Source organism: Chiloscyllium punctatum, chromosome 26, assembly GCF_047496795.1.
Source record: "Chiloscyllium punctatum isolate Juve2018m chromosome 26, sChiPun1.3, whole genome shotgun sequence".
Lineage (NCBI taxonomy): Eukaryota > Metazoa > Chordata > Chondrichthyes > Orectolobiformes > Hemiscylliidae > Chiloscyllium > Chiloscyllium punctatum.
The window spans coordinates 13,268,389-13,285,477 of NC_092764.1; the positions used below are offsets into that span (position 1 = coordinate 13,268,389).

The 17,089-nt window shown below is 52.3% G+C and overlaps 1 protein-coding gene across 5 annotated transcripts in view; it reads right to left on the reverse strand.

Annotated features, from left to right (window-relative positions):
• The window catches only part of adamts18 (ADAM metallopeptidase with thrombospondin type 1 motif, 18), a 282,233-nt gene that overhangs the window by 64,330 nt on the left and 200,814 nt on the right, over window positions 1–17,089 (reverse strand). For all 5 annotated transcript variants that reach the window (XR_011964232.1, XM_072595845.1, XM_072595849.1 and 2 more), the window contains one exon: window positions 12,581–12,722. Coding sequence is in view for 4 of the 5 variants with exons in the window: in XM_072595845.1 (XP_072451946.1) it covers window positions 12,581–12,722 (142 nt within the window). In the remaining variant the exon portion in view is untranslated. The remainder of the gene's footprint in view (window positions 1–12,580; window positions 12,723–17,089) is intronic.

Genomic DNA, 17,089 nt, shown 5'->3' on the forward strand with positions numbered 1-17,089 from the left:
TGCTCCGGTTTCCTCCCACAGTCCAAAAATGTACAGGTTAGATGATTTGGCCATGTTAAATTGCCCATAGTGTTAGGTGCATTAGTCAGAGGGAAATGGGTCTGAGTAGGTTGACCTTTGGAGGGTCGATGTGGACTTGTTGGGCCAAAGGGCCTATTTCCACACTGTAGGGAATCTAATCTTGCTGATTACAATTCTGTCTCACTCAGCCTCAAATATACTTAATGACGCAGCCTTGATGGCCCATTGTGGTGACGAATTCCACAGATTCATTACCCTTTGAGAAGAAAATTCCTACTTCCTTTTGCCATACATGGTTGACCTTTATTGTAAGATGATGCCATTTCGTCCTGAATTTTGCCACAAGGGGAAACAACCTCTCTGTACATACCCTGGTGAGCCCCTAAGAATCTTACATGTTTCACTAAAGTCTCTTCTTATTCTTCTGAATGTCAATGAATGCAAACCCAATCTACTCAACCTCTTCTCATAAGAAAATCCCTTCATACCTGGGATCAAACTCATAAACCTTCTCTGGGGCGCCTCCAACGTTAGTCTATCCTTCTTTTGAACAGGGGGCCAATGCTGCTCACAGTATTCCAGGTATGCACTGACTCATGTTTGTATTGTTTTAGCAAGACCTCCTTATTTTAATACACCATTCCCTTTCAAATCCCATGGATCAAAGCTTTCTGTGATTAATGCACAAGGACACCCAAAAGCCCTCTGTCTTTCTCCTTTTAAATATCTTCTATTGCTCCTGATAAAGTGCATCACCTGACATTTTTTCCAAATTATGTTCCATCTGCCAAGTTTTTGCATACTCACTTATCCTAGATGAACAAAAAAGCTTCTCATCCACTCTGCTTTATTTTTTACCATGAACCTTAAAGCAGACTATTTCAACTGTTTCAACACCCTACATTCTTTATTTGTGCATGAGATTTGAATGTCACTTGCCAGGCTAGAAGTTATTGACCAGCCCTAATTGCTCTTGAGAAGATGGTGGTAAGCTGCCTTGTACCGCTCCAATCCTGTGTTATAGATAAACCCACAGTGCTGTTAAGAAGATTTCCAGAATTTTGACCCAGCAGCACTTCAGGAATACTGTTATAGATCCACATCAGGATAGTGTATGGCTTAGAGAGCAATGTATCTGCTGCCGTTATTCTTCCAGATGGCATTAGTTGTACATATGGAAAGTGCTATTGAAGGGGCTTTAACTGGTTGCCGCGATGCATCTTGCAAATGGTACACGCAGTTGGAGCCATGGAGGGAATTAACGCAGAAGGTGGTGAATGGGGTGCCAACTAACTGGCTAACTTGTCCTGGACAGTATTGAACCTCCCGACTGCTTTTGAAGCTGTACCTACTGAAGCCAGTGGTGTGTATTCCATCTTGCCAATGTAAATTGTTTCTCCTTATTTAAGCTGTCAAGCACTTTATAATTATGATGAAAGATATGTCATATATATTATCATATTTGAAATTTGGATTGTTTTTCAACAAAAGGCAAATGGATGGGAATTAGAGTGTGAGGGTTTTTTTTTTGTTGGAAGCTCAGAAAATTATTTTGGAACAGTGACCTCAATGCATCAGTTCCATGGAGATACATGATAGCAATAAAGGACCTGGAAGAATCCCGGGACAGTTAATGCAATAAGAGGTTTATACTTTTGGGTGTGTAACAAATAATGTAACCACATTCAGTATTTTTTTTTCTCAGTTCAGTTCAGAAAACACCAGAGAGTTTTAGTGAAAAGAATCAAAAGTTGAGAATTTTAGTTTATCTCATAGTCGACATTTTTCAGTTCAGACAAAGCCAGTTACTGCAGTTGCAAGGGTTTGTATTGTATTTCTGCAACTACTAAGCTGAAATAATTTGGGATGCATGTTAGAATTGGAGGCATAATCAGAATTATGAATGAATCATATCACAAAGTTCAGATAGAAATCATAAAATAGTCTCCACAATTGAAGAAGGAGAAACTATAAAGATCAGTTGAGTAGGTGCTTAGAGTTGAGAAAGGGGTGTAATTTCTCTGCAAATTTGTCTTTGGGAACTAAGCTAAAATTTCATTTTAACGTTTGTGTCAAGATCATTCTAATTGTATTATTGCTTTGCTTGCTTTCTTTTCACCTGATGAAGGAGCGTCGCTCCGAAAGCTAGTGTGCTTCCAATTAAACCTGTTGGACTATAACGTGGTGTTGTGTGATTTTTTAACTTTGTACAACACAGTCTAACACCGGCATCTCCAAATCAAAACTTCTGTTTCGCTGTTAAATAATATTTGCATATGAATATTTTTCACTGAATTACCACCACGATTCCTGATTCAACAAAAAAAGATCAACACACAGAAACAGACAGTGCTGGAGAAACTCTGCATGTCTGAAGAAGGGTCACTGGGCTCAAAACATGAACTTTGTTTTCTCTGTACAAATACTGAGTATTTTCCAGTAATTTCTGTTTGAGTGATTCAGACCTCCAGAGCCTGCAGTTTCTTTGTGTTATTTTGTATGGTCTATCAAGCCAGGCTTCTTTCTGGGATCTGAATTGTCTGATAGTATCACAACTGGGATCATAACATACCTCTTAATTCTCCCCTTAAATGTCCTCTGCTTAAAGGAGAGAAATTTCAGGTTTTCTATTGTGTCTATGTAATCGCAGACCCTCACCACTATTTATCAGTCTTGCAATTCCCTCTGTGCTCCTTCAAATGTCATGGTATCCCCCAACAGTCTTCTACTAGAATGAAACAGAATAATATCTCACCCTTGACCATCACCTCTTTTTTTCCTTTATTTGAACACTCACTCCTTCTACTACTGGCACAGAAAGGTTACAAAGTATGCACTGCAGCCAATTGCCCAGTTTTGCTTGAAGTCAGCTTTCCATCCTGTGACCTTGAGGCACATTCCAGGTGCATTGAATGGTATTACTTCGAAATTACTAACAATTTTTCTTCACCGTTTCCAACACCCCTCTCTCTTATTCAGCACGGGTATACCCATACCATGACATCTGCAATAGGTCAAGAATGCAGCTCATCACCACCTTCCCACAGGGATGGGCAATAATTGTTAGACTTGCCAGCGATGCTTATGTCCTATTGGCATTTGATCATGGAAGAAGGAACATAAAGGGAATAAAACGCCTCCTGATTCTATGCGGAGACAAGATAAAGATTTCTCTTGCCACAATGTACATTGATGATGTGTAAATGTCAGTGATCTAACAGCGCTGTTTGGCCCTTCAAAGGTTTACTATTCAGTGATAAGTGCTGCTCTCTGTGCAAGATGGACATTGTTGAGATTTGCTGCTTTGTCCTAACCATAGATTAGCAGGATGTTGTCTCCTGTCCACATTTACACATAAGGATGGACAGCAGTACCAGTGGGTGTACTGGTGCTTGTGAAAGACAGGTCCCAACACGATGGACATTTTCAGGAGAGGAGCAGAGGGCAGAGGAACAATAAAATCCCAACTATGTCCCTAATAAGCGCCTGCCGAGCAATGGCTTAGAGTCTGGAGCCTTGTAATTTGAGAGATTTATAAGCCCCCTTGAAAATTCTTCTCCACCCAACCCAGTTCAACTCATTCATTCCACAATGCAGCAGAGATGAGTACAATAAGGAGACAAGCAAAACATCTGTCACCAAGTTAAAGTTCAGATGAGGCGAGTGTGTATCTCAATAAGTAGTATGTTTGCCTCCGAAACAAAAGCCTGTGGGCTCGAAAACAATCGAAGAGACTTTGGCTGTGCTGGACTATGAGTCCAGAGTTGAGTGTGGTGAGACACTGCAGGAACTGCCATCTCCAAGAGAAAACGTTAAAGTGAGGAGTCATCCAACCTCTCAAGGGGATCTAAAAGATTTCAAAGGGGAGGACGAAAGTGATGCTTCATGGGCAGGCCAATACATTGCCCTCATTCAAGATGAAGACAAAAATGGCCAAGTGAGCATCAGGTTGTTAGTCATAGGACTTTGATGTTCACAAATTGGATGCTCCAACCAGAGATCTTTGAGTCATTCTGTTTATTTCCAGTTTTCTTCTTTTTTAATCAGCCTTTACACCACTTCATGTTCTCTCCTGAGGTACAGCAGGCTGGAGGCATGGAGCAGGATGGATTGGAGACTCACACAAAGTGGGGACGGTCAGTGGGACAGAGACCCGTACGGAGTGGGGACGGTCAAGTGGGACAGAGACCCGTACGGAGTGGGGACAGTCAAGTGGGACAGAGACCCGTACGGAGTGGGGACAGTCAAGTGGGACAGAGACCCGTACGGAGTGGGGATGGTTAGTGGGACAGAGACCCGTACGGAGTGGGGACAGTCAAGTGGGACAGAGACCCGTACGGAGTGGGGACGGTCAGTGGGACAGAGACCCGTACGGAGTGGGGACGGTCAAGTGGGACAGAGACCCGTACGGAGTGGGGACAGTCAAGTGGGACAGAGACCCGTACGGAGTGGGGACAGTCAAGTGGGACAGAGACCCGTACGGAGTGGGGACGGTCAAGTGGGACAGAGACCCGTACGGAGTGGGGACGGTCAGTGGGACAGAGACCCGTACAGAGTGGGGACGGTCAGTGGGACAGAGACCCGTACGGAGTGGGGACGGTCAAGTGGGACAGAGACCCGTACGGAGTGGGGACAGTCAAGTGGGACAGAGACCCGTACGGAGTGGGGACAGTCAAGTGGGACAGAGACCCGTACAGAGTGGGGACGGTCAAGTGGGACAATGACCCATACGGAGTGGGGACAGTCAGTGGGACAGAGACCCGTACAGAGTGGGGATGGTCAAGTGGGACAATGACCCATACGGAGTGGGGACGGTCAGTGGGACAGAGACCCGTACAGAGTGGGGATGGTCAAGTGGGACAATGACCCATACGGAGTGGGGACGGTCAGTGGGAGAGAGACCCGTACAGAGTGGGGATGGTCAAGTGGGACAATGACCCATACGGAGTGGGGACGGTCAGTGGGACAGAGACCCGTATGGAGTGGGGACGGTCAGTGGGACAGAGACCTGTACGGAGAGGGGACGGTCAAGTGGGACAATGACCCATACGGAGTGGGGACGGTCAGTGGGATGGAGACCCGTACACAGCGGGGATGGTCAGTGGGACGGAGACCCGTACGGAGTGGTGATGGTCAGTGGGACAGTGACCCGGATGGAGCGGGGACGGTCAGTGGGACAGTGACCTGGACGGAGCGGGGACAGTCAGTGGGACAGAGACCTATACAGAGCGGGGACGGTCAGTGGGACAGAGACCCGTACAGAGCGGGGATGGTCAAGTGGGACAGTGACCCGTACAGAGTGGGGACGGTCAGTGGGACGGACACCCGTACAGAGTGGGGACGGTCAGTGGGACAGAGACCCGTACGGAGTGGGGACGGTCAGTGGGACAGAGACCTGTACGTAGTGGGAACGGTCAGTTGGACTGAGGCCCGTACAGAGCACGGACGGTCAGTGGGACAGAGACCCGTACGGAGTGGGGATGGTCAGTGGGACAGAGACCTGTACGTAGTGGGAACGGTCAGTGGGACTGAGGCCCGTACAGAGCACGGACGGTCAGTGGGACAGAGACCCGTACAGAGCGGGGACGGTCAGTGGGACAGTGACCCGTACGGAGCGGGGATGGTCAGTGGGACAGTGACCCGTACAGAGCACGGACGGTCAGTGGGACAGTGACCCGTACGGAGCGGGGACGGTCAGTAGGACAGTGACCCGTATGGAGCGGGGATGGTCAGTGGGACGGAGACCCATACGGAGTGGGGATGGTCAGTGGGACAGTGACCCGTAAGGAGCAGGGATGGTCAGTGGGACAGAGACCCATACGGAGTGGGGACGGTCAGTGGGACAATGACCTGGATGGAGCGGGGACGGTCAGTGGGACAGAGACCCATACGGAGTGGGGACGGTCAGTGGGACGGAGACCCATATGGAGCGGGGACGGTCAGTGGGACGGAGACCCATACGGAGTGGGGATGGTCAGTGGGACAGTGACCCGTACGGAGTGGGGACGGTCAGTGGGACAGAGACCCGTACGGAGTGGGGACGGTCAAGTGGGACAGAGACCCATACGGAGTGGGGACAGTCAAGTGGGACAGAGACCCGTACGGAGTGGGGACAGTCAAGTGGGACAGAGACCCGTACAGAGTGGGGACGGTCAAGTGGGACAATGACCCATACGGAGTGGGGACAGTCAAGTGGGACAGAGACCCGTACAGAGTGGGGACGGTCAAGTGGGACAATGACCCATACGGAGTGGGGACGGTCAGTGGGACAGAGACCCGTATGGAGTGGGGACGGTCAGTGGGACGGAGACCCGTACGGAGTGGAGATGGTCAGTGGGACAGTGACCCGGATGGAGCGGGGACGGTCAGTGGGACAGTGACCTGGACGGAGCGGGGACAGTCAGTAGGACGGAGACCCGTACGGAGTGGAGACGGTCAGTGGGACAGTGACCTGGACGGAGCGGGGACAGTCAGTAGGACGGAGACCCGTACGGAGTGGAGACGGTCAGTGGGACAGAGTCCCGTACAGAGCGGGGATGGTCAAGTGGGACAGAGACCCATACGGAGTGGGGACGGTCAGTGGGACAATGACCCATATGGAGTGGGGATGGTCAGTGGGACGGAGACCCGTACGGAGTGGAGATGGTCAGTGGGACAGTGACCCGTACAGAGCGGGGATGGTCAGTGGGACAGTGACCCGTACAGATTGGGGACGGTCAGTGGGACAGAGACACGTACAGAGCAGGGACGGTCAGTGGGACAGAGACCCATACGGAGTAGGGATGGTCAGTGGGACAGGGACCCGTACGGAGTGGGGACAGTCAGTGGGACAGAGACCCATACGGAGTGGGGACGGTCAGTGGGACAGAGACCCGTACGGAGTGGGGACGGTCAGTGGGACAGAGACCCGTACGGAGTGGGGACGGTCAGTGGGACTGAGGCCCGTACGGAGTGGGAACGGTCAGTGGGACTGAGGCCCGTACAGAGCACGGACGGTCAGTGGGACAGAGACCCGTACGGAGTGGGGACAGTCAGTGGGACAGAGACCCATACGGAGTGGGGATGGTCAGTGGGACAGAGACCTGTACGTAGTGGGGACGGTCAGTGGGACAGAGACCCGAACAGAGCACGGACGGTCAGTGGGACGGAGACCCATACGGAGTGGGGACGGTCAGTGGGACAGAGACCCGTACGGAGTGGGGACGGTCAGTGGGACAGAGGCCTGTACGTAGTGGGGACGGTCAGTGGGACAGAGACCCGTACAGAGCACGGACGGTCAGTGGGACGGAGACCCATACGGAGTGGGGACGGTCAGTGGGACAGAGACCCGTACGGAGTGGGGACGGTCAGTGGGACAGAGACCTGTACGTAGTGGGAACGGTCAGTGGGACTGAGGCCCGTACAGAGCACGGACGGTCAGTGGGACAGAGACCCGTACGGAGTGGGGACGGTCAGTGGGACAGAGACCCGTACGGAGTGGGGATGGGCAGTGGGACAGAGACCCGTACGGAGCGGGGACGGTCAGTGGGACAGAGACCCGTACGGAGTGGGGATGGGCAGTGGGACAGAGACCCGTACAGAGCACGGACGGTCAGTGGGACAGTGACCTGTACGGAGTGGGGACGGTCAGTGGGACAGAGACCCATACGGAGTGGGGACGGTCAGTGGGACAGAGACCCGTACGGAGTGGGGATGGGCAGTAGGACAGAGACCCGTACAGAGCACGGACGGTCAGTGGGACAGAGACCCATATGGAGTGGGGACGGTCAGTGGGACGGAGACCCGTACGGAGTGGAGATGGTCAGTGGGACAGTGACCCGGATGGAGCGGGGACGGTCAGTGGGACAGTGACCTGGACGGAGCGGGGACAGTCAGTAGGACGGAGACCCGTACGGAGTGGAGACGGTCAGTGGGACAGAGTCCCGTACAGAGCGGGGATGGTCAAGTGGGACAGAGACCCATACGGAGTGGGGACGGTCAGTGGGACAGAGACCCGTACAGAGCGGGGATGGTCAAGTGGGACAGTGACCCGTACAGAGTGGGGACGGTCAGTGGGACAGAGACCCGTACAGAGCAGGGACGGTCAGTGGGACAGAGACCCATACGGAGTAGGGATGGTCAGTGGGACAGAGACCCGTACGGAGTGGGGACAGTCAGTGGGACAGAGACCCATACGGAGTGGGGACGGTCAGTGGGACAGAGACCCGTACGGAGTGGGGACGGTCAGTGGGACAGAGACCCATACGGAGTGGGGACGGTCAGTGGGACTGAGGCCCGTACGGAGTGGGAACGGTCAGTGGGACTGAGGCCCGTACAGAGCACGGACGGTCAGTGGGACAGAGACCCGTACGGAGTGGGGACGGTCAGTGGGACAGAGACCCGTACGGAGTGGGGACGGTCAGTGGGACAGAGACCTGTACGTAGTGGGAACGGTCAGTGGGACTGAGACCCGTACAGAGCACGGACGGTCAGTGGGACAGAGACCCGTACGGAGTGGGGACGGTCAGTGGGACAGAGACCCGTACGGAGTGGGGATGGGCAGTGGGACAGAGACCCGTACGGAGCGGGGACGGTCAGTGGGACAGAGACCCGTACGGAGTGGGGATTGGCAGTGGGACAGAGACCCGTACAGAGCACGGACGGTCAGTGGGACAGTGACCAGTACGGAGTGGGGACGGTCAGTGGGACAGAGACCCATACGGAGTGGGGACGGTCAGTGGGACAGAGACCCGTACGGAGTGGGGACGGTCAGTGGGACAGAGACCCGTACGGAGTGGGGTCGGTCAGTGGGACAGAGACCCGTACGGAGTGGGGATGGGCAGTGGGACAGTGACCCGTACAGAGCACGGACGGTCAGTGGGACAGAGACCCATATGGAGTGGGGACGGTCAGTGGGACAGAGACCCGTACGGAGTGGGGACGGTCAGTGGGACAGAGACCTGTACAGAGTGGGGACGGTCAGTGGGACAGAGACCCGTACGGAGTGGGGATGGGCAGTGGGACAGAGACCCGTACGGAGCGGGGACGGTCAGTGGGACAGAGACCCGTACGGAGTGGGGATGGGCAGTGGGACAGAGACCCGTACAGAGCACGGACGGTCAGTGGGACAGTGACCTGTACGGAGTGGGGACGGTCAGTGGGACAGAGACCCATACGGAGTGGGGACGGTCAGTGGGACAGAGACCCGTACGGAGTGGGGACGGTCAGTGGGACAGAGACCCGTACGGAGTGGGGATGGGCAGTGGGACAGAGACCCGTACAGAGCACGGACGGTCAGTGGGACAGAGACTCATATGGAGTGGGGACGGTCAGTGGGACAGAGACCCGTACGGAGTGGGGACGGTCAGTGGGACAGAGACCCGTACGGAGTGGGGATGGGCAGTGGGACAGTGACCCGTACGGAGTGGGGACGGTCAGTGGGACAGAGACCCGTACGGAGTGGGGATGGGCAGTGGGACAGAGGCCCGTACGGAGTGGGAACGGTCAGTGGGACTGAGGCCCGTACAGAGCACGGTCGGTCAGTGGGACAGAGACCCGTACGGAGTGGGGACGGTCAGTGGGACAGAGACCCGTACGGAGTGGGGACGGTCAGTGGGACAGAAACCTGTACGTAGTGGGAACGGTCAGTGGGACTGAGACCCGTACAGAGCACGGACGGTTAGTGGGACAGAGACCCGTACGGAGTGGGGACGGTCAGTGGGACAGAGACCCGTACGGAGTGGGGATGGGCAGTGGGACAGAGACCCGTACGGAGCGGGGACGGTCAGTGGGACAGAGACCCGTACGGAGTGGGGATTGGCAGTGGGACAGAGACCCGTACAGAGCACGGACGGTCAGTGGGACAGTGACCTGTACGGAGTGGGGACGGTCAGTGGGACAGAGACCCATACGGAGTGGGGACGGTCAGTGGGACAGAGACCCGTACGGAGTGGGGACGGTCAGTGGGACAGAGACCCGTACGGAGTGGGGTCGGTCAGTGGGACAGAGACCCGTACGGAGTGGGGATGGGCAGTGGGACAGTGACCCGTACAGAGCACGGACGGTCAGTGGGACAGAGACCCATATGGAGTGGGGACGGTCAGTGGGACAGAGACCCGTACGGAGTGGGGACGGTCAGTGGGACAGAGACCTGTACAGAGTGGGGACGGTCAGTGGGACAGAGACCCGTACGGAGTGGGGATGGGCAGTGGGACAGAGACCCGTACGGAGCGGGGACGGTCAGTGGGACAGAGACCCGTACGGAGTGGGGATGGGCAGTGGGACAGAGACCCGTACAGAGCACGGACGGTCAGTGGGACAGTGACCTGTACGGAGTGGGGACGGTCAGTGGGACAGAGACCCATACGGAGTGGGGACGGTCAGTGGGACAGAGACCCGTACGGAGTGGGGACGGTCAGTGGGACAGAGACCCGTACGGAGTGGGGATGGGCAGTGGGACAGAGACCCGTACAGAGCACGGACGGTCAGTGGGACAGAGACCCATATGGAGTGGGGACGGTCAGTGGGACAGAGACCCGTACGGAGTGGGGACGGTCAGTGGGACAGAGACCCGTACGGAGTGGGGACGGTCAGTGGGACAGAGACCCGTACGGAGTGGGGATGGGCAGTGGGACAGTGACCCGTACGGAGTGGGGACGGTCAGTGGGACAGAGACCCGTACGGAGTGGGGATGGGCAGTGGGACAGAGACCCGTACGGAGTGGGGACGGTCAGTTGGACAGTGACCCGTACGGAGTGGGGATGGGCAGTGGGACAGTGACCCGTACAGAGCACGGACGCTCAGTGGGACAATGACCCGTACGGAGTGGGGACGGTCAGTGGGACAGAGACCCGTACGGAGTGGGGACGGTCAGTGGGACAATGACCCGTATGGAGTGGGGACGGTCAGTGAGACAGAGACCCGTACGGAGTGGGGACGGTCAGTGGGACAGTGACCCGTACAGAGCGGGGATGGTCAGTGGGACAGAGACCCATACGAAGTGGGGACGGTCAGTGGGACAATGACCTGTATGGAGTGGAGACGGTCAGTGGGACAGAGACCCGTACGGAGTGGAGATGGTCAGTGGGACAGAGACCTGTAAGTAGTGGGAACGGTCAGTGGGACAGAGACCCGTACGGAGTGGGGACGGTCAGTGGGACAGAGACCCGTACGGAGCGGGGACGGTCAGTGGGACAGAGACCCGTACAGAGCGGGGACGGTCAGTGGGACAGTGACCCGTACGGAGCGGGGATGGTCAGTGGGACAGAGACCCGTACGGAGTGGGGACGGTCAAGTGGGACAGAGACCCATACGGAGTGGGGACGGTCAGTGGGACAGTGACCGTACGGAGTGGGGACGGTCAGTGGGACGGAGACCCGTACAGAGTGGGGACGGTCAGTGAGACAGAGACCCATACGGAGTGGGGACGGTCAGTGGGACAGTGACCCGTACGGAGTGGGGACGGTCAGTGGGACGGAGACCCATACAGAGTGGGGACGGTCAGTGAGACAGAGACCCATACGGAGTGGGGACGGTCAGTGGGACAGTGACCCGTACAGAGCGGGGACGGTCAGTGGGACAGAGACCCATACGGAGTGGGGACGGTCAGTGGGACGGAGACCCATACAGAGTGGGGACGGTCAGTGGGACAGTGACCCGTACAGAGCGGGGACGGTCAGTGGGACAGAGACCCATACGGAGTGGGGACGGTCAGTGGGACGGAGGCCCATACGGAGTGGGGACGGTCAGTGGGACGGAGACCCATATGGAGTGGGGACGGTCAGTGGGACGGAGGCCCGTACAGAGCACGGACGGTCAGTGGGACAGAGACCCATACGGAGCGGGGACGGTCAGTGGGACGGAGACCCATACGGAGTGGGGACGGTCAGTGGGACAGAGACCCGTACGGAGTGGGAACGGTCAGTGGGACAGAGACCCATACGGAGTGGGGATGGGCAGTTTACGAGCCCAGGCAGACCATGTGTGGAAGCGCCATGCTCTGATATACTGCAGGCCCTTTAAGGATCGATTGTCATACTAAATCCAACTGTCTGTGTGGAGTTTGCATGTTCTCTCAGTGTCGGTGTGGGGGTTATTTCCCATGGTCTAAAGATGTGCAGGTTAGGTGGATAGGGATGTGTAGGTGCATTAGCCATGAGAAACACAGGGTTATAGGGATAAAATACGGAGTGGATTTGGGTGGGATGTTCTTTGGAGGGTTGTTTGGAGTCAATGGGCTAAATGGCCTGCTTCCACATTGCAGGGATGCTATGAACACTATGAGCTGTAAAGACTAACACATTGTCTGACAGAAACAAACGCAACACACTGGATTTCTCCATTGTCATGTGGTAATAGTGAGCATGGTCCACGGCTTGTAGATGGCAATAATAATATTAATAGAAACAGACAGCTTTGCTGAGCGAGTTATGAAATGCACAAAGCTACACTCCCAAATCGTCCTATTTGGGAGGGGGGGGTGGGGGGTGGGGGAGGTGGGGTGGTCTTGAATGGGCTATGTGGTGGGGAGGGAAAGAAAAGGAGAGTTTCTTTTCTTCAGATGAACAGGAAAGTTACTCACCTCCTGCACATGATGCTGAGCAACCTGATCGCACGACCACCCAGGTGTAGTTGTGTTTCTGAACAGTGGTCTTGCTTTCATTAGCAGCAATTGGTAACGTGTACTCCCAGGCAATACCTGGATTTTTGCCTTGTAACAGGATCTGAAATGTAAGAATGGGGGTGGGGTAAGAGGGGAAGAAAGACACACGTTGAATAGGTTTATTGTCAGTTACTGTCCTCTACAAGCAAAATTACGCTCGAACGCAGGGGCAGATTTAATCGAGGTGTTCGAATTCACCAACAGCTTTGACATGAGTAGACAGGGGAAAGCTGAGGTTGCCAATGGCAGCTGTGTCAGTAACCAGAGGGGACAGATGTAAAATAATTAACAAAGAAATGAACATGCAAGAAGTTATTTTTTAAAAGAGTTGCAAGAGCTGATTTGGAACATATACTTTCAAAGGGTCACTGAAGGAGATCCTCTCACAACCTTCACACCAAAATTACATTTTTCTTTTGATTATTCACAGAATGTGGACATTGCTGGCTAGGCCAGCATTTATTCCCTGACACAAGTTGTCCCTGGGAAGGTGGTGGTGAGCTGCCTTCTTGAACCACTGTAGATGACGGCTGTTGGAAAACCCCACTGTTATTTCCCTCAAAACTCAACTCCTCTTGCAATAAAGACAAACAAAATCTAGTCAATGTTGGAGACCGCATGCACAAGTGTGTGTGTGTGTGTGTGTGTGTTAGTGTGTGTGTGTGTGTGAGTGTGTGTTAGTGTGTGTGAGTGTGTGTGAGTGTGTGTGAGTGTGTGTGTGTGTGTGTGTGTGTGTGTGTTAGTGTGTGTGTGTATACTGTATATGAATACTCACACATGCACAAGTATGCTTTGGAGACATACAGGTCTACGGCTTAGAGAAAGGCTATTCAGTCTACCTAGTCTGCATCAGTCAAAAAAACCCACCTAATTATTCCAACCCCACTTCCCAGCACCTGTCTCATAGCCTTGGGTGCCTTGATATTGTAAGTGCACATCCAAATACTTCTTCAATGTTATGAGACTTTTTGCCTCTACCAGCCTCACAGGCAGTGAGTGCCAGACTCACACCACTCTTGGAATGAAAAAAATCTTTCACATCCCCTCTAAACCTCCTGCCTCTTACCTTATATCTATGATCCCTTCACCAAAGAGATTTTTTTTTCCCTGTTGATGCCCCTTATAATTTATACAACTCAATCACACCCCCTTTTCATCTTCTCTACTCCAAGGTAAGCAACCCCAGTCTTTTCAATCTCACTTCACAACTGAAACTCTCCAGCCCTGGCAACATTCTGGTCAGTCTCCTCAGCACTCTGATAGTGGATACGATATAGTGGATCCACTATAATGTGAATTTAAAACTGCACATAATACTCTTGCTGTGGCCCAAGAAGCATTTTATACAGTGCCAACATAATGTATGTGTTTATTGGTTTCCAAGCTGAGAAAATTCCTGTTGCCTATTCACTGGTCCATGGAGAGAATTCATGAATTCTAGTCAAAATTAGTGTTCTGTGTCCCCAGTGAACTTGGCTGGATTCCGCAGACTGGAGACGGAACACCTCATCTTCCGCCTTGGAAGGCTACAACCGCACAGCATGAACACTGAATTCATCAGTTTCCAAATCTCCCCTCCACCCACCCCATCCCAGATCCAAACCTTCTACCACGCCCCCCCCCCCCCCACCCCCAACTCGGATCCACCCTCTTGACTGAACTTACCTGTCCATCTTCCTTCCCATCTACCCACTCCACACTTCCCACCAACCTATCACCAGCATCTCCTACCTTTGCTCAACTATTGCCTTAGCACCTACCTCTCCCCTAGCCCCACCCCATCCCCATTTATCTCTCAGCCCCCTTCCCCCTCCCCAGTCCTGAAGAAGGGTCCTGCCTGAAATGTCAACTCTACTGCTCCTCAGATGCTGCCAGACCTTTTCCAGCACCACACTTTATCAACTCGGACTCTCCAGCATCTTCAGTCTTCACTTTCTCCTGGATTCTAACATCTACTATCACGGCACCAGAAATATGTGGTGTCTGTGCCACTGCAATTGCCTACAAATAACTAACACTCTCCTCTGCTCCAAATCCAAGTGAACAATCAAGAGGACTTAAGGGCAGAACACGTTACTAAGGTGCTGAAGAGGAAGTGGTAAGGCTAAGGTTGATTCCCAATCCGTGCATTCGTCACCAGCGAGCCATGAATTGGCAACATACTTCAAAATCTTCAAGTGTCCTCTGTGGTTCAGTCACTAACATCCCACCTCCGGGTAACAAGTTTGTGGTTTCAGGACTTGGACACAAAAGTTAAGGCTGGTGGTGCATGAGTTGTCACCTTTCAGGTCAGACGTTAAACAGAGGTGCCTGCTCACTCAGAGGTGAAAGATTCCCAAAGAAGGGCAGGATAGTTATCCCTGGTGTCCTGGGTCATTACTTAACTCTTAAATCAACATCATAAAAACAGACTCAGCTGGTCAATCTACTCTTGCTTTTTGTGGGATCTTGATGTGCACAAAACTGGCCACTTCACTTGCTACATCCGCCAGTGACTCTACTTCAATACTTCATGGGCTGAAAGAAATCTAGTAGTTTTCTCAAACAAAAACCTCTTACTTCTTCTTGTGAAAGCTGTACATTTAACTAGTGTCTTGGATCAGAATAACCCAGCACAGAGAATGCTAACTGGTCTATCAAAGTCTGCACCAAAACTGCTGAAGATCAGAACCAACAGTCCCACACCCATTGTTCTTTCTCCACGTCCAATTTGCTCTCCAACTATTGAAATCCCTGTCTTTATCCGGTGAGCAAAGTTGCCATTGCCCCAGAGAAACATAAGACTGATCTTTCAGTTAAAGCTGTTGGTGGTTTAAACTGACAGTCACCTCACCTCAGGTGAGGGGAGAGGTAGAGAAAGTATGACCTTCATGGTGACCTTAAGGAATGGAACCCATGCTGTCGGTGTCACTCGGCATCACAAGCTAGCCACTCGGCCAACTGAGCTAACTGATTACACATCAGTACACATCACCAACATCATTCACAAAGCTGCAGAATAGCTGGAGAATGTGATGGGTCAGAAATTGACATTTTTCCTTTGAAATCCAAGTTCAAATCCAACCCAGAATGAAGGGGTGAAAGTTTCAGTTGGCCTGAAAAGTTTGGATAGTCCAGCTCAGTTCCTAGCAACCACGGGTCTAGTGCCAAACTCAGAAGTTACTAGCAATTCTAGTAGATCAGGTAAAAAGAAAACTGAACTGTGAGGAAAGGAGTTCAAGGATTTTTGAGCCAGTGACAATGAAAGAACAGTGATATAGGTCCAAGTCGGGAAAGAGTGTGGCTTGGAGGGGAACTTGCCGAAGATGGTGTTCCCACAAATCTGCTGCTCTTGTCCTTCTAGATGGTCAAAGTCATGGGTTTGGAAGGTGCTACCGAAGGAGATGTCATGTTGGTACAATGTATTTAAGGTGAGGGCTGCAGCATATTGCTTGGGGAGAGCCATAGTTTTCTCCTGTGTCCAACATAACCAGGGAAATGTCAATAAGATTAGATAGGATGCTGATATGCAATAGGCAGCAGCAGTCTGTGGCAGTTTACAGTCTGGGAGCTGGAGTTTTGAAATCCAGCAGAATGAAACGATAAGAAGTCACTACAAGACTATGATAGATGAACCAGTTTAGTTTTTTTCTCTCCCCGATCTTTCTTCCATCTGTTTATGTTACAGAAAGAGAAACCTCTCGATATCCATCTGCTTCAATTCTTCACTTTTTCTTGCTCCTAATAAAAAAAATTGTAAACACAGTCTACTTTCAGGCTCCGGCCTGTCGTCCCCTTTGTCCTAAAACTTCCAGAAGTTTCTGACCAGCTATCAGCTCATTCCAAACTTTACGGTTGACGTTAAAAAGCTTACCTCAGCATTATCAAACCCATGATAAGCGTCTTTCACATCGGCCTTTGTATGCCAAATACTGACATTAAACACAAAATGCTGCCCTCTTGACCACAGACTTTTAGTGCAATAAATTTTTACAGCTTCCTAAATCCTGATATACACACTGTGGGATTGGAATGAGGCAGCTCCCTATATCTGTTTTCCCAAGTGTGCATTCCTGCTGAAGCCACGCTTTGAGAGTTTAGCTTCAGGCACAAGCTGTGGACAATGAGGCAGCAGCAACCTCCCGAATAAGTAACATGCCACTCATGTTCAATTATCTCTTTAAGGCGGGCCATTACCTTTATCACCAGATGTGCTGGAATTGCTTTGTCCCTTATCCTCGCAATGCCTTGGGCTAGACAGTGGGGTGAAAGCCAGCCAAAGGTTGTTGCTGGAAGTCACCATGCAGCGATCCTCGGTGCAGTGCGTATGTGCACTAGGAAGGCAGCTAAGAAGTTTGGGTTCAGTTAAGCCACTGTCACAGAAACATAACCATAGAAAATAGCAGCTGTAGGCCATTCAGCACTCTGAGCTTGCTCTGCCATTCAATA